General features: G+C 40.7%; 1 protein-coding gene across 7 annotated transcripts in view; it reads left to right on the forward strand.

The window, feature by feature from the left end:
- ST3GAL3 (ST3 beta-galactoside alpha-2,3-sialyltransferase 3) overlaps nucleotides 1-21,024 on the forward strand; it is a 185,132-nt gene that overhangs the window by 64,551 nt on the left and 99,557 nt on the right. For 5 of the 7 annotated variants that reach the window (XM_074151206.1, XM_074151207.1, XM_074151208.1 and 2 more), the window contains one exon: nucleotides 2,482-2,574. The exons of the other annotated variants lie outside the window; for them this stretch is intronic. In XM_074151206.1, the coding sequence (XP_074007307.1) occupies nucleotides 2,482-2,574 (93 nt within the window). The remainder of the gene's footprint in view (nucleotides 1-2,481; nucleotides 2,575-21,024) is intronic. 7 annotated transcript variants of the gene reach the window in all.

Raw genomic sequence — 21,024 nt, forward strand, 5'->3', positions numbered from 1 at the left:
TTGACAGCTCCACCATCAGTGTGCGGCACTGATTGGCATTCTGTGCAACTCCAATGCAGGAGGGTTTCAGCCTACTATTCTTTTGCAGGAACGCCATGATGGGCATCTGAGTGACATTTTAATTTGATAATGAAAGTGCCATTAAACCAGAAAAGAGAAAAATGCCTGTGTTTGTGGCACAAGATATTTTGTGTGACCACTGAGGTCATGTGAGAAAGGCCTGCTGTTGAAATAGTTATACAAGTTTGCCAGCAATGACTCACTACTGTGGTGGCTGCAGATAAATTCCAGTTGCTTTCAACTTGTTTTTGAAGATTTTGTTATTGGGGGTTTCTGAATATTGCTTAAACAATAAAAATGCAGCAACACTTAAGTTTGCTTGATAAAGATTCAGGTTTCCCACATTTCTTCATATCTGAAGTGCTGCAACAAGCTGTGATTTGTACACCCTGCTGTCCCTTTTGACTGTGTCAGAAGGGGGATATATTTTAGCACCGTTAAAACCCTCTGTTTGTCAGCAACAGGCCCTTCCTTCCTGTCCAGTCTGACTGAACTCAGAACACAAATCATTCAGTGAAAGTCTTCAGAATTCAGGCTTCTAGATGCTCATGTCTCAGATGCTTTCTCCTGTCTCTCATTTAGAGATATGTATTACAGTGTCACCTATGGAAACCGAGCTCGTGGATTTGGGTTGTGCTAGACAGTGTTACACCTCTGTCTATCTCTCCATGTCTATGTAATATATTTAGAGAAATCTAGACTTTGCTGTAAATAATCCACAGTGTAAAGTCAAATGTATTATTCTGCCATCCTATATATGAGGAATTGCGATAGTAAAATATTACACATTTTGACCAAAACTATGCAGGAAATCTGTGGCAGAATTAGATCCATGCTTGTAAGCTTTTTCCAGTGCTTTTCATCTGCAAAGGTCTTAAGAAATTAAGTACTTAGTGACTTTTTATTTTCTCCAGTTTATTTCCTCTTCCAGCTGTTGAAGGTTTAGATTTTTGTTCAGCAGAAAAAGATTTTATTCTTTGGGAACTATGTATTTAGGAGGTTTTGTACTGTATCCAGCTAATTGTAAAATTAACTGTCCATCTACTGATCATCCAGTTGGAACTGGCTAGTGATCTCTTGGGCAGTGACCCCAGGGCCAGTACAAGAAGGATAGTTACTACCAGTTCATCCTGAAGTTACTGTCATTCAGATCCGTAATTTTGCAAGACATGGTTCTTTTTGTGTCACTCCTCACAATCCCTCCAGGAACCTTGGCTTCAGCTCAGGAGTCCGCTCACTTGAAACTCTCTGAATCCATGCTCATTATATTTAGCAGTCGTTTGCTAGTTAACTGATATTGGTAATGTACATGTTAGTGACACCTGGAAAAGAAAGCATGGTTGTGATAATAATGGGCTCTGCAGAATTATTTTTGTGGATTTACTCTGCAGATCTGTACTGTCATCTTCATTTGACTCCTACTATTGACCTGTAGGAAAAAACCTTTCATTACTTGCCTACTGCTAACAAAATGGAGTAGCAAATACAATATTATCGTTGCCTACTGCTAAAAAAATGGTGTAGCAAATACAATATTATCGATCGACTCTTTGCAGTAACACTTGCACTTAGCACTTGCAACTTCTACTGAATGTTGAACATCTAACTGTAAATGCATTATTTTTGAAAGAATATTAATAATTCTCATACTGTGACTGACATTAAGGTATCTAATATTACTTTGAAAGCACAAGTGAGTTAACCCTTGTCATGTTTTCGAGAAATGGATGAATGTAAAAATTTTGCAGGTGGTCAATAGGGACACAACTAAAGTTAAATGGTTTTTTCCAGGTCACTTAGAAGATCTATGTTGTAAGTATGTATTGAACTTAAATGTCTCTTCTTGAGTTGCTAATCTTGTTTCTGTACAAAAACTAAATGAAAAAAACCTCCAATATTATAAATTTGGCCCTGAAATCACTAGGCAAGCTGAATTAAGACACATCTTAGCAGAACAGTAGCAATGTCATCTGTTCCAAATGCTGAAAGCACACATCCCTTCATGATATCCTGTCAGAACTGCTCAGCAGTTTGTTTCAAATGCTTGAAAGGTATCTTCTAAATAATATTCTAAATAATACTTCTTTGTATTTTTAACTGTGATCATCCTTTGGAAGAATAACCAAAGCAAAGTGCTGTTTGTTTTCTTCTTTTTGAAAGGCTGAAGTCTAAAATGGTATCTTGATATTTTTCTTCCATGAGCTTTACCTTTCTAGGTATGAAAATCTTTCAGCAAAGCTAGTGGTTTAGTGGTATTTCAGATATCTTTAACCCTAACCTTTGTTGCTTGCCTGTGATGCTATACTGCAACAAATAAATACCCGTGCGTGTTTGCTATTATTACTCACAGCTGTTTTTCAGTGAAGCTATAAGGAAAAAAATACCCTAGAGAGTCCTGACTCTCTACTTTTTTTTTCTCAGGCCTCCAGAATTGGCATCGAAGTATGCAAATATCTCTGAGGGAGTGTGCAAGCCTGGTTATGCGTCAGCTCTCATGACTCTCATCTTCCCAAAGTAAGTAATTACTTTACTGGGGTTTTTTTTTCCCTCTTTTCCTGATGACTTCTCATCCTTCAAGGTGGGTGATCTGCAGAGATTGGATTGAAAACTGTCATTACTCTGTCACTTGATTGGTTGAAGGAGAAACTGGTGTTGAAATTGTGGGCTATTTGAGGGGTCAGTGGCAATGACTTAATTGATTTTAGTCTGACTGGGAGTCTGCTCAAAGAGTTCTGTGTGTTGAATAATAAAACAAATTACATTCTCAGTGCCTGATACAGATGTGTGGTCAAGCTCACTGCTGGTATCAGATGATGCAATCCTTAGGAGGATTAGGTCATAAAGTGACAGATTAAGTTATCTGGAGTAGTAAAGAGTGGTTTGGTTTTTGTTGGGAGAACAGGGTAAAGCATCCCTTGGGTGCATGGAGGCTTTGCAGTAGTGTTTTCCAAAGAGTCAAAGACATTTCATTAACAAGTTGTGCATCTTACTGTGTTGAGAAGTTATTGTTAGCTGAAGTGTTACTAGTTTCTTCAGAATTTATTTCCCTCTGAAAGGATGGAAAGTTGTAGTACCGTTTGATGACTGTCAGAAATGAGGAATGGAATGATAACAGATGAAGCAAAACTTACTTTTACATTTGGCTTATAGGTTTGTCTAATGCGCCATGTGGCTTCTGCATTTCAAGAAGTTTGTAGAATTGCTGGAAGACAGTTAAGAAGATAGATTGGCAAAACATAATACTGTTGAGGCTCAAGGATCTCAGTTCAGCTCATCAAATGGAAAATTTTACTGAATGGTTATTTAACCTTTGTGCAAGCTTCTAATGCATGTGGAAAAGATGCTCTAGTGCAGTGATCTCTTTGGCAAAAGAGGTCGTGGACTTCTTAACACAACTGACACTTTTCTAAAAGATATTTTATTTCTTTTTGAGGAGGGAGTTTCCATGACTTGCACATACAGAGGTTAGGTTGGGTGACCATGGCCTTCAGGGCAAGCCTGAAACTGGTGGTATCTTCTTTCTTTGTTGTTATTGGCAAATGTGGTATCTGCGAACTTTAAAAATTAAAAATAAAAATCTGACATTGCCTTGTAACCAGCACATACACAAAACACTAAGTGTTGAGATTATGTTCTCCATCACCAGTGTAAAACAAACAATTATCAGTATTGTCTTCTGTGTGAATTTTGGAACTCTGTTTAGAATATAAATAAATACTAGAACTGAAGGTAGATACATTATCATCCTCTTCTTTTAAGAACTTTGATTGCTTTTAAACCTGTGTTTGTATACATATTAAATGTAAATAGTATAAAAGAGGAATATAGGGTAATATAACTGTGGTAAGATGCCTGAAGTTTAAAGCCTTCCTTTCTTTATGCAGCTGAAACATAATTGCCCTTTCCAAGGCATGGCTGTTGTTACATATTGATTCTGCAGAGGTAAATTATATACACGGAAGAAGGAAGACTGTTTAGTACAGTTAAGGCCAGAAAAATACCATTAATGGTCCCTTATCCTGATTTGTTTCATGACACAGGACATGATATTTTCTTCCAGTAAATTCATCACAGAATGTTATTTATTCTCTCCCTGAGTAGCTACTTACAAATCACTGTTCACTCCCCTTCTCCCAGTAGCTAACTGCATTGAACTGATGCCATGCAAAGAGGTCATAACTTGTCTGTGATCTAACGAGGTGGTTGTTCTCATGTTCATACGTTGAAAAGTCATATTCATAGTTCTAAAGGCAGCTGGGGATTTATATTCGGTTGCTTCTCTAACGTGAAGCCTAAACCTTAGTAATGTTGACATTTTTTTCCAGGATGTCCTTTGATTCTTTATTAATTGAATTCAGTGTTGGACACTTCATTATCTTACCTAGGATTGGTGTAAGGAACTACTGGCTGCCCAGTAGTTTTGCAAAGAATTCCATGCTACGCCTCTGAGTTGTTCTCTTCTGAAACTTCTCTCATACTCAAAAAATTATGCAAAGTTAATATTACCAAGCCAGGTATCATAATTTCATATATTTAGAACTCTTAAAGCCAAATTAGCTTGCCTGTTGATTTAAGAATTTGAGCTACATGATTTCTTTTATTCTAGCTTTTGTTTTCAGTTGCTTATATCATTAGGAAAACATCTCTGTGGCTGACATTTTTCAGATTTCGTTGCTACAAAATGTCTGCTTTTGTTGTTTTTTTTATTATTTGTATAAAGTTGGTTTGGCTGTTTTCAAGCATGAATGAAATGAATAAATGTTTTCCCATTCTAAAGGTTCCTGACTTTCTAGTGCATTTTTAAATGTAAATAGGCAAAATATGATGGAAATAGTTGAGATAGAATAAATATTTTTCAGAGGATGTAACTCTTCTTGGTAAGTGCTTCTTTAATGGTAAAAATGTGAGTTCAGACTTTACCAAGCATAAGCAAGCACTAGACAGGTTAAAGAGCAATGCCCTGAGAAATCTCAAAATGTGGTTTCTGGTAAGGAAAGACTAAGTGAGGGTTTTTTTTATGAGATCCTCGGTCCATCAGTTCTCATTCTAGCAATGCTTGATGCCTTCGTCAATAATCCTAGCTGGAAAAAATCCTAGGTTAAGCGTGCAGATGATACACTTACTGGAGAGTACTAAATGAAGGATTGGTTACTTTTAGAGAAAAATCTGGATTGCCTGATTTAAATGGCCACAGTCCAACAAAATATATGTAGATATATCCAATATGAAATAAGACATCTGGGAGGAACAAATGCAGATTATACCTTCAAGACAGAAAAAATTGTCTTGGAAACAGACACAGGGAAAGCTTCATGTAATCTCAACAAAAGATCATAGCTGAAACACTATTTCAGGTTCATATGTACACGCATAAGTTGAGAAAGTTTGTGTGTAGCACTGACTTAAAATTAAAAACCCCAACCCCCCCAAAACCCCACAACCCAAGACTTCTAGAATACCATGTCTAGTTTGATGGTGAAAGTCCAAGAAGGGAGGGGAAATAAGAGATTGAAGGAAAGCCACAAAAATGAACAGGGACTGGCTTTAAACAGTAAAGTAAACAAGGCTCCTAGAAATAAGTCATCTTTCTGAAGCAGGAGTTGTATCCAAATGAGGAGAATAGGAAAGAGCATTAACTTTGGCAAGTTAAATATAAACCATAATGAGGTAGGCCAAAAAATGTTGAGGAACAACTTTTTATAAAGGCATAAAAAAAAATTTAAAGCTTTTTGTCTAACTGTCAAAAGCAGAAAGTCTGCCAGAGATCCTGATGGGCTGATAGATGATCTTAATATTACATGCGAGCTAAGGGAAGGTAAAGCTATAGCAGAGAAGTTATTTGCATTGCTATTGACCGCAGCACAGTTCCCACGTGGAGCCTTCCTTTCTGGGGGACAAGCTGGGGGAAGCTGACAGAAGGTTGACGTTTTGGAGCAAATTGGCACAATGAATTGCTAGGAAAAGTTCTCACTTTGTGAAGAGCTCAGTGGTGAAGTTGCTGAGTTACACACGGTTGTGTATAATCATTGCGTAAATTGGCCTTAGAATGGAAGAATGAAAAGCAGTAAACGTGTCAGGCTTTTCAAGAGGGCCCCATGGAGCGTTTGGGAAAGTAGAAACTAATAGTGAGCCTGGTTTCTGTCTTAGGCACTTTGGTAGAAACTATTTAAAAAAAAAAAATAGAATTAATGTTTGTTCACAGGAATAAAGGCGATGATAGAGAGGAGTCCAGTTGTCTTCTGCGGCAGGAAGTCCTGCCTGTACATCTGCCCGTGTTGTTTGAATGAATCAACGATCACCTGGAATAATGTGTTCAGTTTTGGGCCCCTCGCTACAAAAAAGACATTGAAATTCTGGAGTGAGTCCAGAGAAGGGCAACAAAGCTGGCGAGGGGTCTGAGAACAAGTCTTGTGAGGAGCAGCTGGGCGAGCTGGGGTTGTTTAGTCGGCAAAAAAGGAGGCTGAGGGGAGACCTTCTCGCTCTCTACAAGTACCTGAAAGGAGGCTGTAGCGAGGTGGGGGTTGGTCTCTTCTCCCAAGTAACAAGCAATAGGACAAGAGGAAATGGCCTCAAGTTACACCAGGGGAGGTTTAGGTTGGATATTGGGAAAAATTTGTACTCTGAAAGGATTATCAAGTATTGGAACAGGCTGCCCAGGGAAGTGGTGGAGTTGCCATCCCTGGAGGTATTTAAGAGATAGGTGTATGTGGTGCTGAGGGACATGGTTTAGTGGTGGTTTTGTCAGTGTTAGGTTGATGGTTGGGCTTGATGATCTGAAAGTTCCCTTCCAACCTAGACGATTCTATGATAAAGGTGATTTAACTAATGTAGTATCTCTGATTTCTTTTTTAAAAAACAAACAAAAAACTAACCAAACACTTGGTGTTTCAAAGACTTTTGGGAAATTAAAATCCTGTGGTAGTTAGGTAGTGACTAGGTAAAGATTGGAAGCTGTATGGGAAAAAAAAATAAGATTGGAGGATACAGGTATGTTACTCTTGGAGTCCTCTGGAGAACGTATGCTGGGGTCTCTGCTGTTCCAAGTTCGCGCTGTCTGGAATGGAGGGTGAAAAATAAACTGACACATATTTCCAGGTAGCAAGACCAAAAGCTGACTGTGAGAAACATCACCACTAAGTGATGGGGCAACAAAATAGCAGGCCAGTTCAGTTCTGATAGATGCAAGGTAGTGTTTGTTGAGAAGATTAACCTGACAGCGTATACCTAATGATGGACTTTAATTATGCCTTGGAAATCGGGAAAGACATCTTAGAATTACTGTGGATGGTTCTGTGACTTATTGACCAGTGATAGTTGAAAGACCATGGATATATTAGGAGGTAAATGCAAAAAACCCGAGAATATGTTATGACATTGTATAAATACCCTTTGTCCCTCCATCTTCAATAACACATCTAATTCTCTTCAACTAATGTTGAAACAGATCTAGAAGAATTAGCTGTGTATAGTGGTAATAAAGACTGAACGCAAACATGGAGCTGTTTCCATGCTCAGGAAGAATGACTCAGGAAGACTTAGACTTTCCAATTTGAGGTAGAGGAAGCAGAGCGTATTCACTAGTCTGTGTAACATAGTGAATGGCATGGGAAAGGTGTTTAGGTGATTGCTTGTCTCTGTGCAAGATTTGGAGGTATTAAATGTAAATATTGCACACCAGGTTTAAAATAAGCAAAGGGAAATGCTATTACGTGCTATTTCCAGTTACATTTTTCTGAGAATGAGTTCCATAGTGGGCAAAAGATTAAAAAGAATAAAAAGACTGACAGTCAGGTTCTGTTGACTGTAAGGATTCAGAAACAGGCATGGGTATCTCTAAGTTACAGGAGGCCGGAGCTAAATGGATGTTGAGGGCAGAGTGTAGCTTTATAGATCCCCTGTTTCTTAGGCTTTTTACTGAAATATTGGCTGATGGACAGACACCAAGTATTGGGCAAAATGGACATTTGGTCCAATCCATTGTGCCCATGCCTGTGTTTTTGTTTTGTTTGATCCTGGGTTTTTTAATTCTTATGCCTTAAGGGCAGACTGGCACAGCTTCAGAAAAACATGCTGTCATCTGAGTCACGGCAGTGGCTCCCCACCAAGAGAAATGGATGCATGATCTCAGTGTAGGAGCTGGCTGGCTGGGCTGTATCTGCTGCTCACTGTAAATGAATAAGTTATCTAATTTTTCACTTTTCAGGACAATACGATTCTGCCTCTTGCAAATCTCCCAACAGTCAAAGGGCCTGAAGTAAGGTTACTGGTTTTGGAATGATACAAAAAAAATGACAAGCGTCTTTGGTAAAATGGCATCAATAGGTCAGTGAATTAGACTACTATGCTCAATGAATTAGACTATTTTTAGTAGGTCTGAGGTCACCTACAAGTCTGGAGCTAATGCTTTGACCTTTTTGTAGAAGGCACTAACTCGTGTTTGCAGTGGTAACACTGAAGTCTCCTGCATGTCTGGCCTTACAGTGGAAATGATGCTGCCTGTGTACAGTTCTTTCTATGCCCTATTCTTTGTTGAATGAGAAAGGAGACCTCTGCCCACAGTTTGCGGCTGACATGCCAGCCCGGGACAGTTCAGCTACTGACAGTTTTCCAACCACAAGCTCTTGTAAATTGGCAGCTAATACCAGAAATTAGAGGAGGCAGGAGAGAGGGAATGTCTGCAGCCTGCGGCCTTGTGAATCTGTGTTTGGTAATGGGAAAGAAGTATCAAAAAAAAGATAAAGAGTATCTGAAAGGGTTTCAGAATAAGGGGGAACGGGGAAGTTCAGTATACAACAAATCTATAGGTGTTTTAACCAAAACTGTGAATTTAACATTTGTGATTGTGATTTGATGATATGACTGTTTTTAGCACCAAGGATACGCTTGTAAACATCTCTTTTTAGTCAATTGGTGCTAAGAAATAGTCTTATATGAATCACAAACTTAAATAAGTCAGTTTAGAAACAAAATCAGTTGTTTTGTTTGATTATTGTGGTGCAAACTTCCTATTGATTAGCAACTGGTATTTTCTTCACAGTTTTCTTATTTTTCAATACCGCCGCCTGCTCTCCACTCTGAGGAAAAACAGCTCTCCTGTAATATTTTCATGCTGAACTGTTTCTTTGATACCAGAGCTTGGCAAAAATTTCTTTGCCGTTGCTGTCTTGCAGGTATAGTTTATGCAGCTTTTATACTTTCGGAAACCCCCCCCCACATTCTTACATGCATTTATACGTGCAAATGGCAAATAGGGCTTCAAGTGGAACTGAAGTGTTAGGAAGGGCTTTGGTAGGGATCAGGATAATTTAAAAATATGGTCCCTGCTTCCCCAGTTGTTTCCATATCCCCTTCCAGGAAGCTGAGCCTCTTATAATAAGCATACAAGAGCATCTTTCCATTCCACACTTTCCTGCTTTCTTACTTAAATATTTAAAAAGATATATTTTAGAAAGAGAATTTTTAACTCTCTGCTTAGAACTGACTTTATTAATGTTTGGCTGTCTGGGTGCCTCCTGCGTTACTGCCATACCCAGCATGGGCTTGTACTGAAGTGACAGGGCATGAGCTCAGTGCTAGAGACTGTCAACGCAGGTGACGGCTGCTTCCTTTGTGATTAACTATTTAAGGAGAGCAGGGGAAGCCAAAGGATGGCAGCTTCATGTGGTTCGTGCAAGCTCACTGAAGAAACAGGCTGGATAATTAGTTTGCCACTGAGGATTGCTATGGGAATTCAAAACTATTCCCTGACTGTAGCGTGATCCATCTGCTGCACATAGTGGGTAGTATCTCTTAATTTTTTAAGATACATAAAATTGTATATATATGCTGAATTAGTTATTGATAGTAGGGGTGGGTTGTCTTCTGAATGCGTGTTTAATGTACATCTCATTTTGAAATACACTGAAGTCGTTCCTTTTGTTAATTTGAACTGTGAAAGCAGCATGTGTCCAATGAAAGAGTGGATACTTCTTGAGGCTCCCACTGAAGTCAGGGTCCCTGTGTCCCAGGTGCTGCTGTGAGAAAGACTTTCTGTTTTCCGTCAAAATGAGATTGTTCCTGTTCTAGGAACAGGGAGTAGACAAACCCCTGTCCCTCCTTTAAGTCTCTTGCTCTGTGCTTTTGTGTTCAGGAATAGTGTACCATGATGGCAGAGATTATTTCACTGAATTTCACTGAATTTTTTTAGAGTTGGAAGGGACCATATAGATCATCTAGTCCAACTCCCCTGCTGAAGCAGGATTGCTTAGAGAATGCTACTCAGGACTGCATCCAGGCGGGTCTTGAAAATCTCCAAAGAAGGGGACTCCACAACCTCCCTGGGCAGCCTGTTCCAGGGCTCTGTCACCCTCACCGTGAAGAAAAAAAACTTTGAGCTTTCAGAGCTCAAAGTTACATTTGGTGTTCCCAGTAAGTGCTGTAATCACAGCTCTGTAAGGAAATTTGTATTTGCCAGTGCCCAAAAGGGTGATTGGGGGTGCCAGAGCACTGACCAGGAGTCTTTATCTCAACTTCTCTCAGACCCCGTATCTTGCTTATTCTGCCTGTTCCTGCAGCAAAGGCAAAGGAAATACTTGTTGTTGCATTATTGAGGTTTGAATTTGCAGGGACAAGTTGATGCAGGCGTATTTTCTCCTGGGCAGCGCTGAACATCATTAGCTTCCCTCAGTTTCTTGGTTAACTCTGGCTAAAGGAGTTCAGGACTCACAGGAGGGGAAAGGAGGGACGAAAGAGGAATTGACGGTGCCCTGGTTGATTAAGCCCGTCAGTGTTTCCCATTGCTCCAAGCTGTTCAGTGCCTGGCTCACGCCAGGGACATGGGAGCATGCTGCTGCTCACGTTTACCTCCTGTCACCTCCTTACTCTGTGTTTTGTAAAACCCAGGCTAAATAAACATATGAGCCGAAACATGCACGCTCCTCAAATCACTTCTGGTGTCTGGGCAGCACCTCCCCACCCAGAGCTCCGTGGCTTTTCCAGTAATACATCTTCCCATGCCGTCAGCTGCTGACCTACTGTCACTGCTGGCAAAAGGAGCATTTTGCACTGCCCTACTTTTCTTTCCGTGTGATTTTTATGTAGTAGTGCCTTTTTATCTCCCTTATATGTTAGTTCTGGAGTGAAGATTTTCTCACTTTTTCACCTCTGCAGTTAGTGCTTTGGGTATTATATACAATTTGAAGGCACTTACCAAGAGGATGTTTTTTAAAAAATATATATTAATGTAGATTTTGAGTGACAGAATTGGGTCAGACTATACAACAGGTATAATTCCTATGTTTGTTTTATTGTCACGTGCTCATTTCAGAGACTTAAATTGCTCTCACTTCTGCCTAAAGGTGAAAAGTGTGTTATTTCACAAAACATTTTGTCACAGCTGGCTGTACTTTAGTGAACATACAGCACAGTCTGTATTTGCTTTTAATGCCCAAACTGGGATTGTTGTCTGAGCTGTTGTTGGTATTTATAATTGGTGCGATTGGATTGCCCTTCACAACTCCCTGACTGCTTCAGTCTCTTCCACCTGCCTTGTCTGCAGGAGGAAGCTGGGATTAAGAGGCAACATTTGATAGCTCATGTTCAGTGTTGCAAACCTCTGGTATGGAAGTGGTGGTAACCAAAGCTCCATTTAAAATGTGGTCGAAAAATTAATTTCTCCATGACAGATTCTCTGCATTCACTTTTTTTGTAGAGAACAATGATCAGGAACGTGATTCCAGAGATAAGCAGATGAAACTGTACACAGAACTTCACTGCTAGCTCTTAAATTCATAGCACTGATTAATCAGCTGGAGCTCGTACTTCAAAACAAACTTCAGTGGCAACAGCTCATTTCTTCACTTCTGGCAGCCTCTGAAGATTAGCATGCTGCTGCAGTCAGTTTGAAATAGATGTGGCATAATGCAAGAGCAGATTTAAAAATAAAAAAAAGGCTCAGGTTCTGTGTCTACATCCCCTTTTCCACATGGCACTGATAGCTTAAGGAGTTCATGCCACCCCTTGTGCTGCCCCATTACCTGAGCTGGCATAACTGCCTGTGGACAGGTCAATAAACTGGGTAAGTAAAATAATCCTTATGTTTGAACATAGTTTTCCCTCCTCTGTCCATCTACTCGTTTTGTGCAAGATTATTTTTAATCCAGATCAGTTCACTGATCCAGTTTATGGAATTACCACATCATTATACAAACCCTGCCAAAGGTGCAGCTTGGGAATGAAGAGCTAAGGTGATGGGACTGCAAAAACTCCATAAGCCAGCCTGCACACCAGGACAAAGAGGTATGGGGAGCTGTGACTCAGGAGGTAGGGATCTGGCTTCACCTTCAGTTCATGCAAGTTCTTCTCTCTATCTCATGTTGACTTTTTAACCTTTAAAAAAATTTGCAAAGCAGTAGATGCAATTCCCATGTGCTGAGCCATTTTTGGAGCTGAAATCTGCCATGCTTAACTTCTCTTGAGTTTAAAAAAAACAAAGTATGTGAAACCCTGTGATGTGCAGGCTTTGTGCCTGAAAAGTGTCTTTGCATTCCTTTTTGTGACTTCTGAATTAAGTGAGACTGTTAGATGAAAGCTGGAATGTGGGCATGTGGACCTTACTGAGCATGTGCCTTTCTGGCTTCAAAGAAGGTGCAGAGCGTATGCGCTCTCACCTCAGTGTAAGTACACTGCATCTGATGCCAGAGTGGGAACAGGACGGGGGTGGTTTTTGGTTTGCATTTTTTTGTTTTCTAGAACACGATGGTTATTTCTAAATTGTGAACTTTAACAAAAAAAAAAAAATAGGGACAGCCTTGCAAATGTGTAAATAAATAACTGTATTTGCGTGAGCATGATGATTGTAACAGAAACAATAAACTTAATCCGTGCCACCAACTAAGCATATTTTATTGTGCATGTGTGTTTGGGCTCTGGTGCTGTGGCCCATCTGCTCTAAAGCTATACCAATAAGAACGTTTAACTTTCAGGAAAAAATCTTGCAGTAAAGATTGCTCGAGGATCTTAATGCATTGTGTGAATGTAAATATCAGTGAGCATGAAATGAAACAAATGAAAAATATCAGCATGCAAGTTAAGCAGTGTATGTAATATCACTGTGGTTTTGATATACGTGTCTTACCTTCTTTTCTTCAGATTCCCCTAAGAAAGTGGTTTTGGGTATCTCCCTTTTTATTAGAACTCAAACTTTGGCTCTCTGAAGGTTCATCTTTCTTGGTCCATCCCATCATTGCCCTAGAGCCCCAAGAAGTTCCCTGGTATCTCTTAGGCTCTGGCTGTCACCAGGGATTTCCCCTTGCCATGGAAAAGCGTGCAGCTTCCCTCAGAGTTTTCTGAATTGTGTTCAAGAATGGATAATTGTTCCTTCTGAACTCCCAGTGGTGGTTTTCATCAGGTTTCCTATCTCGGGTAGATTTCAAGTCAATTTATTTTCCTCTTCTACCTTTCCCTCCTCCTTGCTTATTCTCACACTTTGTTCTATTATTGAAAGATTTCAGGAGTGTCAGTGCATGCAAATGCTGTCACCGAGCCAACGTACATTGGCTAAGAATATGGATGAAAAGCAAGTCTGGTAATTTATGCAAGATTATTAGGCCAAATTAGAAACAGTCTGGGGAGCCCTACAACTCTACATTAGGCAAATGAAGGTAAAAACTGGAAAGATTAAAACTTCTCTTTGTAGCAACGTGAAAAGTCACTTGAGAATGTTGTTCAGATAATATTGTAGAAGCTCTGACTACTGCAGTGTGAACAGCGTAAGCTCCTTTGGCAATTATTTTCTTCGTACCTTTTACTATCATTCTGAGCTAACTATGCAGCAAAGTAAAATCCATTCATTAATTGCTAAATACTATAGAAGCAATGCTGTAACTCTTGTAATAGTCTCAGGGATCACAGTAGCTTGCTGAAGTTCCTGTAGTTACCCAAGAACTCTTGCTCACTGGTTCAACCCAACCCAAATCACTGGTAATGCTGGAAACCAAGGCAAGAGCGTTACTACATACTGCAGCGAAGCTGACTGCAATGGGATGGCATGTTTCACTGGTATTACGCACTATGTTTTTAAATTCTGCTTCTATTTTGCTAAATTCTGAAGATTTATGCATTCAGAAAAAAATTGTTTCCTTTTTTGTGTAAGCTGCCGTAACTTCAAGAATGATCACATCTTTTTCTCTCCTGAAGCACTTTGAGTCATTGATTTACTTGCACAAGAACTGTGTGCAGGTCAGGGGCTGTAGCTTACTCCAGTGTCCAGCTTCTAAACCAGAAAAACTGTGTCCAGCTCCCTTAAAAGAAGTGTTACATTGTGATTTTCCTGAAAATCATTGCATCTACCATGCTAATTTGTTATTCTTCCAAGCTTAAACAACTGATGTAAGCTTCAGACTTGTGTACGTTTCAAATAACGTGTCTTGTGCTGTTCTCGGAAAAAAGAAAAAAAAAAATTAGAGGTTTTTATGGTTTACCCTTTCTAAACTGGTATTTGTCACACCAGTTTTACTATGTTTCTAATCTGTTTATCAGCTGTGCCAGCCTAGGGTCATGTTTATATGAGGGCTTACATAGGAATAGATGTGGAATTGCACTGCTGAAAGTGATGTCAGTGTGATGAAGAGATTCCTGAGAAATAAAAGTAATTTAGGAAAATATCTGTGGCCTTCTGCAGGGCCTCAGAGAGCCTGAAACAAGAATAATATATAAATATGCCTGTGCACAAAACCACAATGCTTTACCTGTTACCCTCCTAAATGAAAAAGTGTGTGTGCATCTGCTTTTACTTTGGGCCTGCCTCTGTTATGGAATCTCTGCTGTCTTTAATGGAAGGTGATGCTGTATTAGCGCCCAGAAGAGTTTCTTTCTGGGCTTGGATCTTCTTTCTTTTTTTTTTTTATTACAGAAGGTTTACGCTGAGTGCGAAGACTGACCCATGGATGAGCTGTTCCAAATATAAATAGTTCCTGTGAATGCTTCAGGAAAGGTGGAATAGTGTTAAGTCACCTAAAAATGATAAGTAAGGGAAAGCTGTTTGGGACACAATGGCTTTCCCTGTCCCTGCAGCCACCACTGGGGTCTGTGATGTGCTGGCTGGGGCGGGCTGGGCACTGCTGGCCCCGAGCCTTTAGCGTGAGCAAGCCCATAGGACAGCAGCTGTTGTGGTGGGAGAGTCTCTGGTTTCTTGGAAAGAAAGGACCAACTTTGGAATGGTCTCAGGGATGTTCAAAGCCACACGAGATGCTTCACCAGGCAGTGAATCAGGGATAAGCAGCACAGCATATATCTGTTCTGCAAGTTTTGTTTATATTGTAAGAACTTGTTTGTAAATGTGTAGCATGACGGATGGGTAGGTATTTAAAGCTACAGTAACCAGCTCCAGGCAGTCTTAATGCAAGCTGTGGCACAACAGGCAACTCCTTAGAGCCAGCGGTGGCCAGCTCTTTTAGCTTTTGATTTGTTTCTTAAACAGTGTCTGTGGAGTTTAGGCGTCTGCAGGGGAAGATTCTGGCCCCAAAGCTCTGATTAAACAAGCCAGCACAGAGTCCATTGTCGCTGGACTTGTTCCTGCTGCTCTTGGAATGGATGAGAAAGGATGTCCAGAATTTGAAGGAGGCAAAGTATGCTTACAGGTCCTGGTTTAAGTGAAGAAAACTAAAATAAGAAAACCACAAACTTTCTCTGTTGTTTTCCCTTGTTGGGGATTTTAGTCAGCACATGTACCAGCCATTTCTTCTACTTTGGCCAGATCTGATCTCGTGGGTCATAATAACTATTTCTGGAACAACAGGATACCAAACAGTTTATAAATGCTGGGCTTGTTTACTTCTGCTCTGTGACTGCTCATTTCACATAGGGGTTTCCTCATCTGTCAAGAGTAAAGAAACTTGGCTGAGTAGACGCATCTGTGAAGAAGTAGTTGGCCTTGCTCTGCCATGGTGTCCTGGCAGATGATCTGTCCTGCTCAGCCAGCAAAAATTTTCTACCTGTGCTCAGCAAGGGAGGTATTTTAGCAGAAAAGAAGTAGTGTCATGGAAGAACTGCTGTGCTTCGCTCCTCCCAGGTCTGGCATCTGTTCCACGTGGAGAGTGGGGGGAAGGTTTGCAGTGCTGATCTTCTCTGTCTCCTCTCTGAGAAGCAGGTTCTTCAGTACTGCATTATTAGGATTTGCTATGACTGGGGGACTCCTAAACCATGTCCAGACAGGAAATGAGAGGAAACAGGGATAATAGTTTGGGTGTTTTGGTTTTTTTCTCTTCATAGTAGTAGGACTTGATTTCCAGTGTTCTACCATCTCTTGTGGGCTGTTGGACAGAAAACACAGAGGCATAATTAGCTGCCAGATATTGCATCCTCCGAGTAGGAAGGAACAGTGATGGTTCCAGCCCGTCCAGAAGAGGAGAGAAATGCTGTGAAACAAGCCATGTCTGGAGCGCACTCTAAGATACAGAATAATTCACTTAGAAATTCAGAGCTGTGTGAGATTTGCGGTGCTGGCTGTGGCACGTTCAGCCGTCATCTGAACAGTGGCTGTGCCGTGATGAACTGCTGAGATGTTTTGATAGATGCCAGTTAGTGGGATGTTTTTGACAGATTTTTTTTGTGATGATTAATGTCACTCTAAGCAGTTGTTTGTATTTCTACATGTTTGTTTTCATTCATCTCTTATTTGTTTCCCTTTTGCAGCAGTGCCCAGTTTACCATAATGAGATTCAGGAAGCTGAAATCAGTCTCAATTAGTGAGGCTACTGTAAATATTTTCACTGACAGAACTGTCTTTATTCAGTTAAGATCTCAAAATATTTGAATGTTGCTTTATGATAAACAGTTAGAAGATCCAGTAATTCAAATAAAGTGATGCTAGGAGGGCAGTTTATTCTGAGATAATCCTGTCTTTAGCTAATCTAAAGAAATCATGCTCTCTGAAGGTGCAAGAACCCTAATAGAGGAGAGGTGAGAAGCATGAGAGGAAATGGAAGAGGAAAAGGTTCCTGGAGACAGAATTGTTGATTACTAGATCTAACTTTATTTAACAAAGTTGTCTGGCCTGTCTAGAAGTGCATGAGGCATTGTTGCCTGCAGTTGATAAACTGAGTAATGATCCAAGTTGCCCGTATCTGGAGAGTGTGAAGCAGCCATCACTGACAAGACCTTCTGCCTTGGTAGGGGAGATGACCTGTAAATATCCAAGACATGACCTAGGAAGAGCCCTCAACAGCTTGTTCACAGTGACCAGTCTATGGCTGTTAGGGGTTAAAAAATTAAGTGGGAAAATCAGTGTTAAGTACCGAGGTACTTAACGTTTTTCTAGAGTTGTGGGAGTCTCTTGCTTCTGCAGGCTATATTTTAAGCATGGCACTGACCTAAGGCCTGGCATGTCAGCCAATCTAAGGAGTTAGACACAGAAGAGTGGAGGTTTCCAAACTTGTCCCAGTTTTCAGGTGTTGAGAAGGTTTTTCTGGTATATTTTATTTAGGTTTGGTTTTGTATTTTTTGTAGATTACAGTGCACCTTCTGCTTGTCAGACCATTAAACAAAATTAAAAAAAAAAAAATTGCTAGCAGATCACAGTTTAAAGTCTTGATTAGTAGCTTGGAAATAGCTACAAAACAAAAGCATAAAATTAACCAAATGCAAACTTCTGAATATACCTGGCATCGATCTTTTGGTTTCATCAGCTGCTAGAAAATTTTGGATGCTTGTCTTGACTGTGGAAGCCAAGTGTAAGCTCCTTCATGCTCTGACTTGATAATGCTGCTTTTCACAGCAATCCTGGGGAGGAAGATGCTTGTTCCCTGTCTCCACCTTCCAAAGTTTGCTCCGTGCCGCAGCCCTGGGCTGGTTTCTCTCTCATGCAAGACGATCACTTCCCTCCCTCTCCCGTTTGTCCTCAGAGCTCTCCTCTTGGCTCCATCTGCCTGTCCGTATGGATGGACCACACGGATTGTGTAGGATGTGGCCCTCCTTTACCCCTCTTGGGCTTCATCTCTGTTTACTGTTTTTGTAAACAAAATAGTAACCTTCAATGTTCACAGCATTTTTAAGTCTTCTACAGCACTTCATAAGTCCTGTATCAGGAAGTGTTCAGTGTGCGCAAGTCCCAGTGCTTCCTACCTGTCTGCAGACTGCCCAAAGCACAGTAATGGTACAAATGAGACCTGAGACAGGTGTCTGCAATTTATTTGGGGAGTTTTGCATCTCCAGCTATCTCATTATGAAACAGCTGGTTCTAGATAGCATGTACCTACCAAAAGCTTAGGTGGAAAACAATGTAAGAGGGCCTAAAAAAGCTCAAGGTCACTTCCAGTCTTGAACTCCCTAGAAGCTGAAGATGGCAGGACTAAGTGTATTAGAAGGTGGAGTAACTGAGTTGCGGGTACGTGGCTTTCACGTTTAAATTTGAGTACAGGCATTTTAGAGGAGTGGTGGTGAAAAGAGCTAGGAGAGGGTTATGTTGCAAGGCATAGATTAGAGTTACGTTTTATGTTTTATGTTTGTTTATTCACATGTGCGTTCTGTATTTCTACCTTTTTATCTAAAAAACTGACTTTATATCAAGTTTGATAGATTTTTCACTTTACAAATTCTCTAGTTTTAGGAAGCAAGGAGGAAGAGGATGGAACGGGCAGACTCAGAGGCAGCAGATAAGACTAAAAGAGCATGTGCTGGTGGACCAGAGGGTTCTGGCTCTCCGGGGCTTTTTAAGGGATCAGAAGGGCTAGGGAGGGAGTACCTTGGTGATTTGCAGCAGGCCAATGCAAAGCTCTGCCTTCCAGGCCCTGGAAACACTCTCAGTTCCCTCTGACAGGTACAAACTGGTGGGCTTCCAGTAAGGGTCAGTCAGGAAAAGACCCCACAGTTCACATCGCCCCTGCAGCGTGACAGCCACCTTTACTGTGCCGAAATGAAATGAGCTAATTTGTTTCCCAGCAGACTAATTGCTCATGGTTTATTATAGAGACTATTTGGTGCCCTGTTCTGAAGACTGTTTGTTCCGGACAGCATGTTTTAGAATATGTTTGTATGTGCTGGCAAATTTTTCAGGTTTTTTTTTTTTTTTTTAAAAAGGTCACCTTGGGTTTAGGAAAGTTTAAAGAGCTGCAACAGCTAAATAGATACAAGAAATTCAAACAAATCCTGAAGGTGGTTGGGCTGTGGAATTCTTTTCAGCTTTTCAGTCTGAACTTCCTTAAATTTGCCAAATTACTGAACTGACTCATTTACATCTGTATTCTAAGGCTTTCCTGGCTTTGTTGCCTACAGCTACCTTAGAACTTTCCAGGTATTTCATTAAAATTATCCTTGTAATATTGCCTGTGTTACGTTGTTCTGGCCTAAACCTGATTCTCAGATTCTGGAGCTAAAATAACTACTGCCATTGTGTAGTTCCTTCTGCTTGTGAGATTTGTGTTGCCTTTCCCTTATCTGTCTAAATGAATGACAGATGTTTTTGCAGGGGCTGGTCAGTGGTATTATGCTGCGTAGCACAATGGGACCTCAGCTTTGGTCCTCAGGCTCTGCCGTGGTTAACGTTGTGAGTAGCATTCCTGGAGGCTAGTGGATTATTCTGCTGGCAAAAGATTTTTCTGCCCTTTCTGTGCTGAGTCTTTCTGACTATTCTACAGTTCTGCATGCTGTACTCTCTGGGCAGCTCTGGAGTTACGAGCTACTGCCTTATCTATCCTTTTCCTTCCATGGTAAACTCTTCTATTTGCCCTGTAGACCACCATGTCTCCTGCTATGCTGTGATACTACAAGCGTGAAAACACTTGTCAGCTCATTCTGGTGAACAACTGTTCATGGTTTCTGTTACTCTCTGTCTCTGAACCTGTAGGAACTGTTTGGCAGCTGGATGATAATGATCTTACTTTAAAATTTGATGTGGTGCCATGTTTTTTGTGTTTGGAATGTACATTGGAAACAGCAGAAATGAGTTTTGGCTGGAACTTCAGTGCAATCTTGCAGGCAGTAAATAACGAAGACTTTAACAGGAAAAGAGAACCCAAACACTTTGTGTTCTGGGTTGGCTTGTATGAATCAGCAAGTCCTGCATCTGTGTTGCTAAATAACAAGTCCCAATTGCTAAATGTAACCCAAATAGTATATCCATGTAGAGGCATAACCCATGGGATTCTGCTCCAAAATTGATCTACAAAAAACACCAAGCTGCCTCCTCTTCACATAGCTGAGCCCTGAGCTGGGACTTTCTCTTTTTAGTATTATTACAGTAATGTGCTGCTTTCTCCTCTTGTTTACACTTGTATTGCTCCTTTTAGTCTCTTGTAAAACTGCTGTTATGTTCATCCTCCTCATTTGTCATACTTCCAGCAACAAGATCTGCCTCCTTTCACTAACTCTCTCTTTTCCACTCTATTAAATCCAGGCTTATTGGCCTCTGCAGGACTCTGTGGACAGTTACTGCCAACCACTTAACTGTTAGCTGAGTTAAACATAAAATCTTTTTTTCTTTCCAAGCAAATCTGGGAACATTCTGACAGCTCATACAAGCTGTTTGCAAGCCTATAGCGGATTTAATTGCAAAGATAAATTACTAGGGGATACTTTCCTGTAAAATATTCGGAATTATTTAATCCTTGTATCTGGGTACCTGAGACTAGGGAGAAAAACAAGATGAGGCAGAGGAGAGTCTGGCAGAAGGAAAAGAAACTCGATTTGAATTCCATGCTCTGTCTGCCAGAGGTTGCCACAAACTACCCTGCGAGTTTGAATGTGGTAAGTTTGAGCAGCATGTTACGTATGTTCATGCACTAGGCGTGAAGTGGTGGAGATGAACCTGCCTTTGGGACGAGGAGGAGCTCATCTGTGGCTCTTGGGCCAGAGCTTGTAGGCCTCCTGGGTAGCTTTATTCTCTCTGTCGTGGCTCTGCTGCTTTGGGGACCAAGCTCTTGCCCCAGCACGGCATGTCACTGTGCATGTGTGACTGCCAGGTTGTCTCAGCGGTTGCTTGAGGTCATTGCA

The sequence above is a fragment of the Numenius arquata genome, chromosome 8 (genome assembly GCF_964106895.1).
Source record: "Numenius arquata chromosome 8, bNumArq3.hap1.1, whole genome shotgun sequence".
NCBI lineage: Eukaryota > Metazoa > Chordata > Aves > Charadriiformes > Scolopacidae > Numenius > Numenius arquata.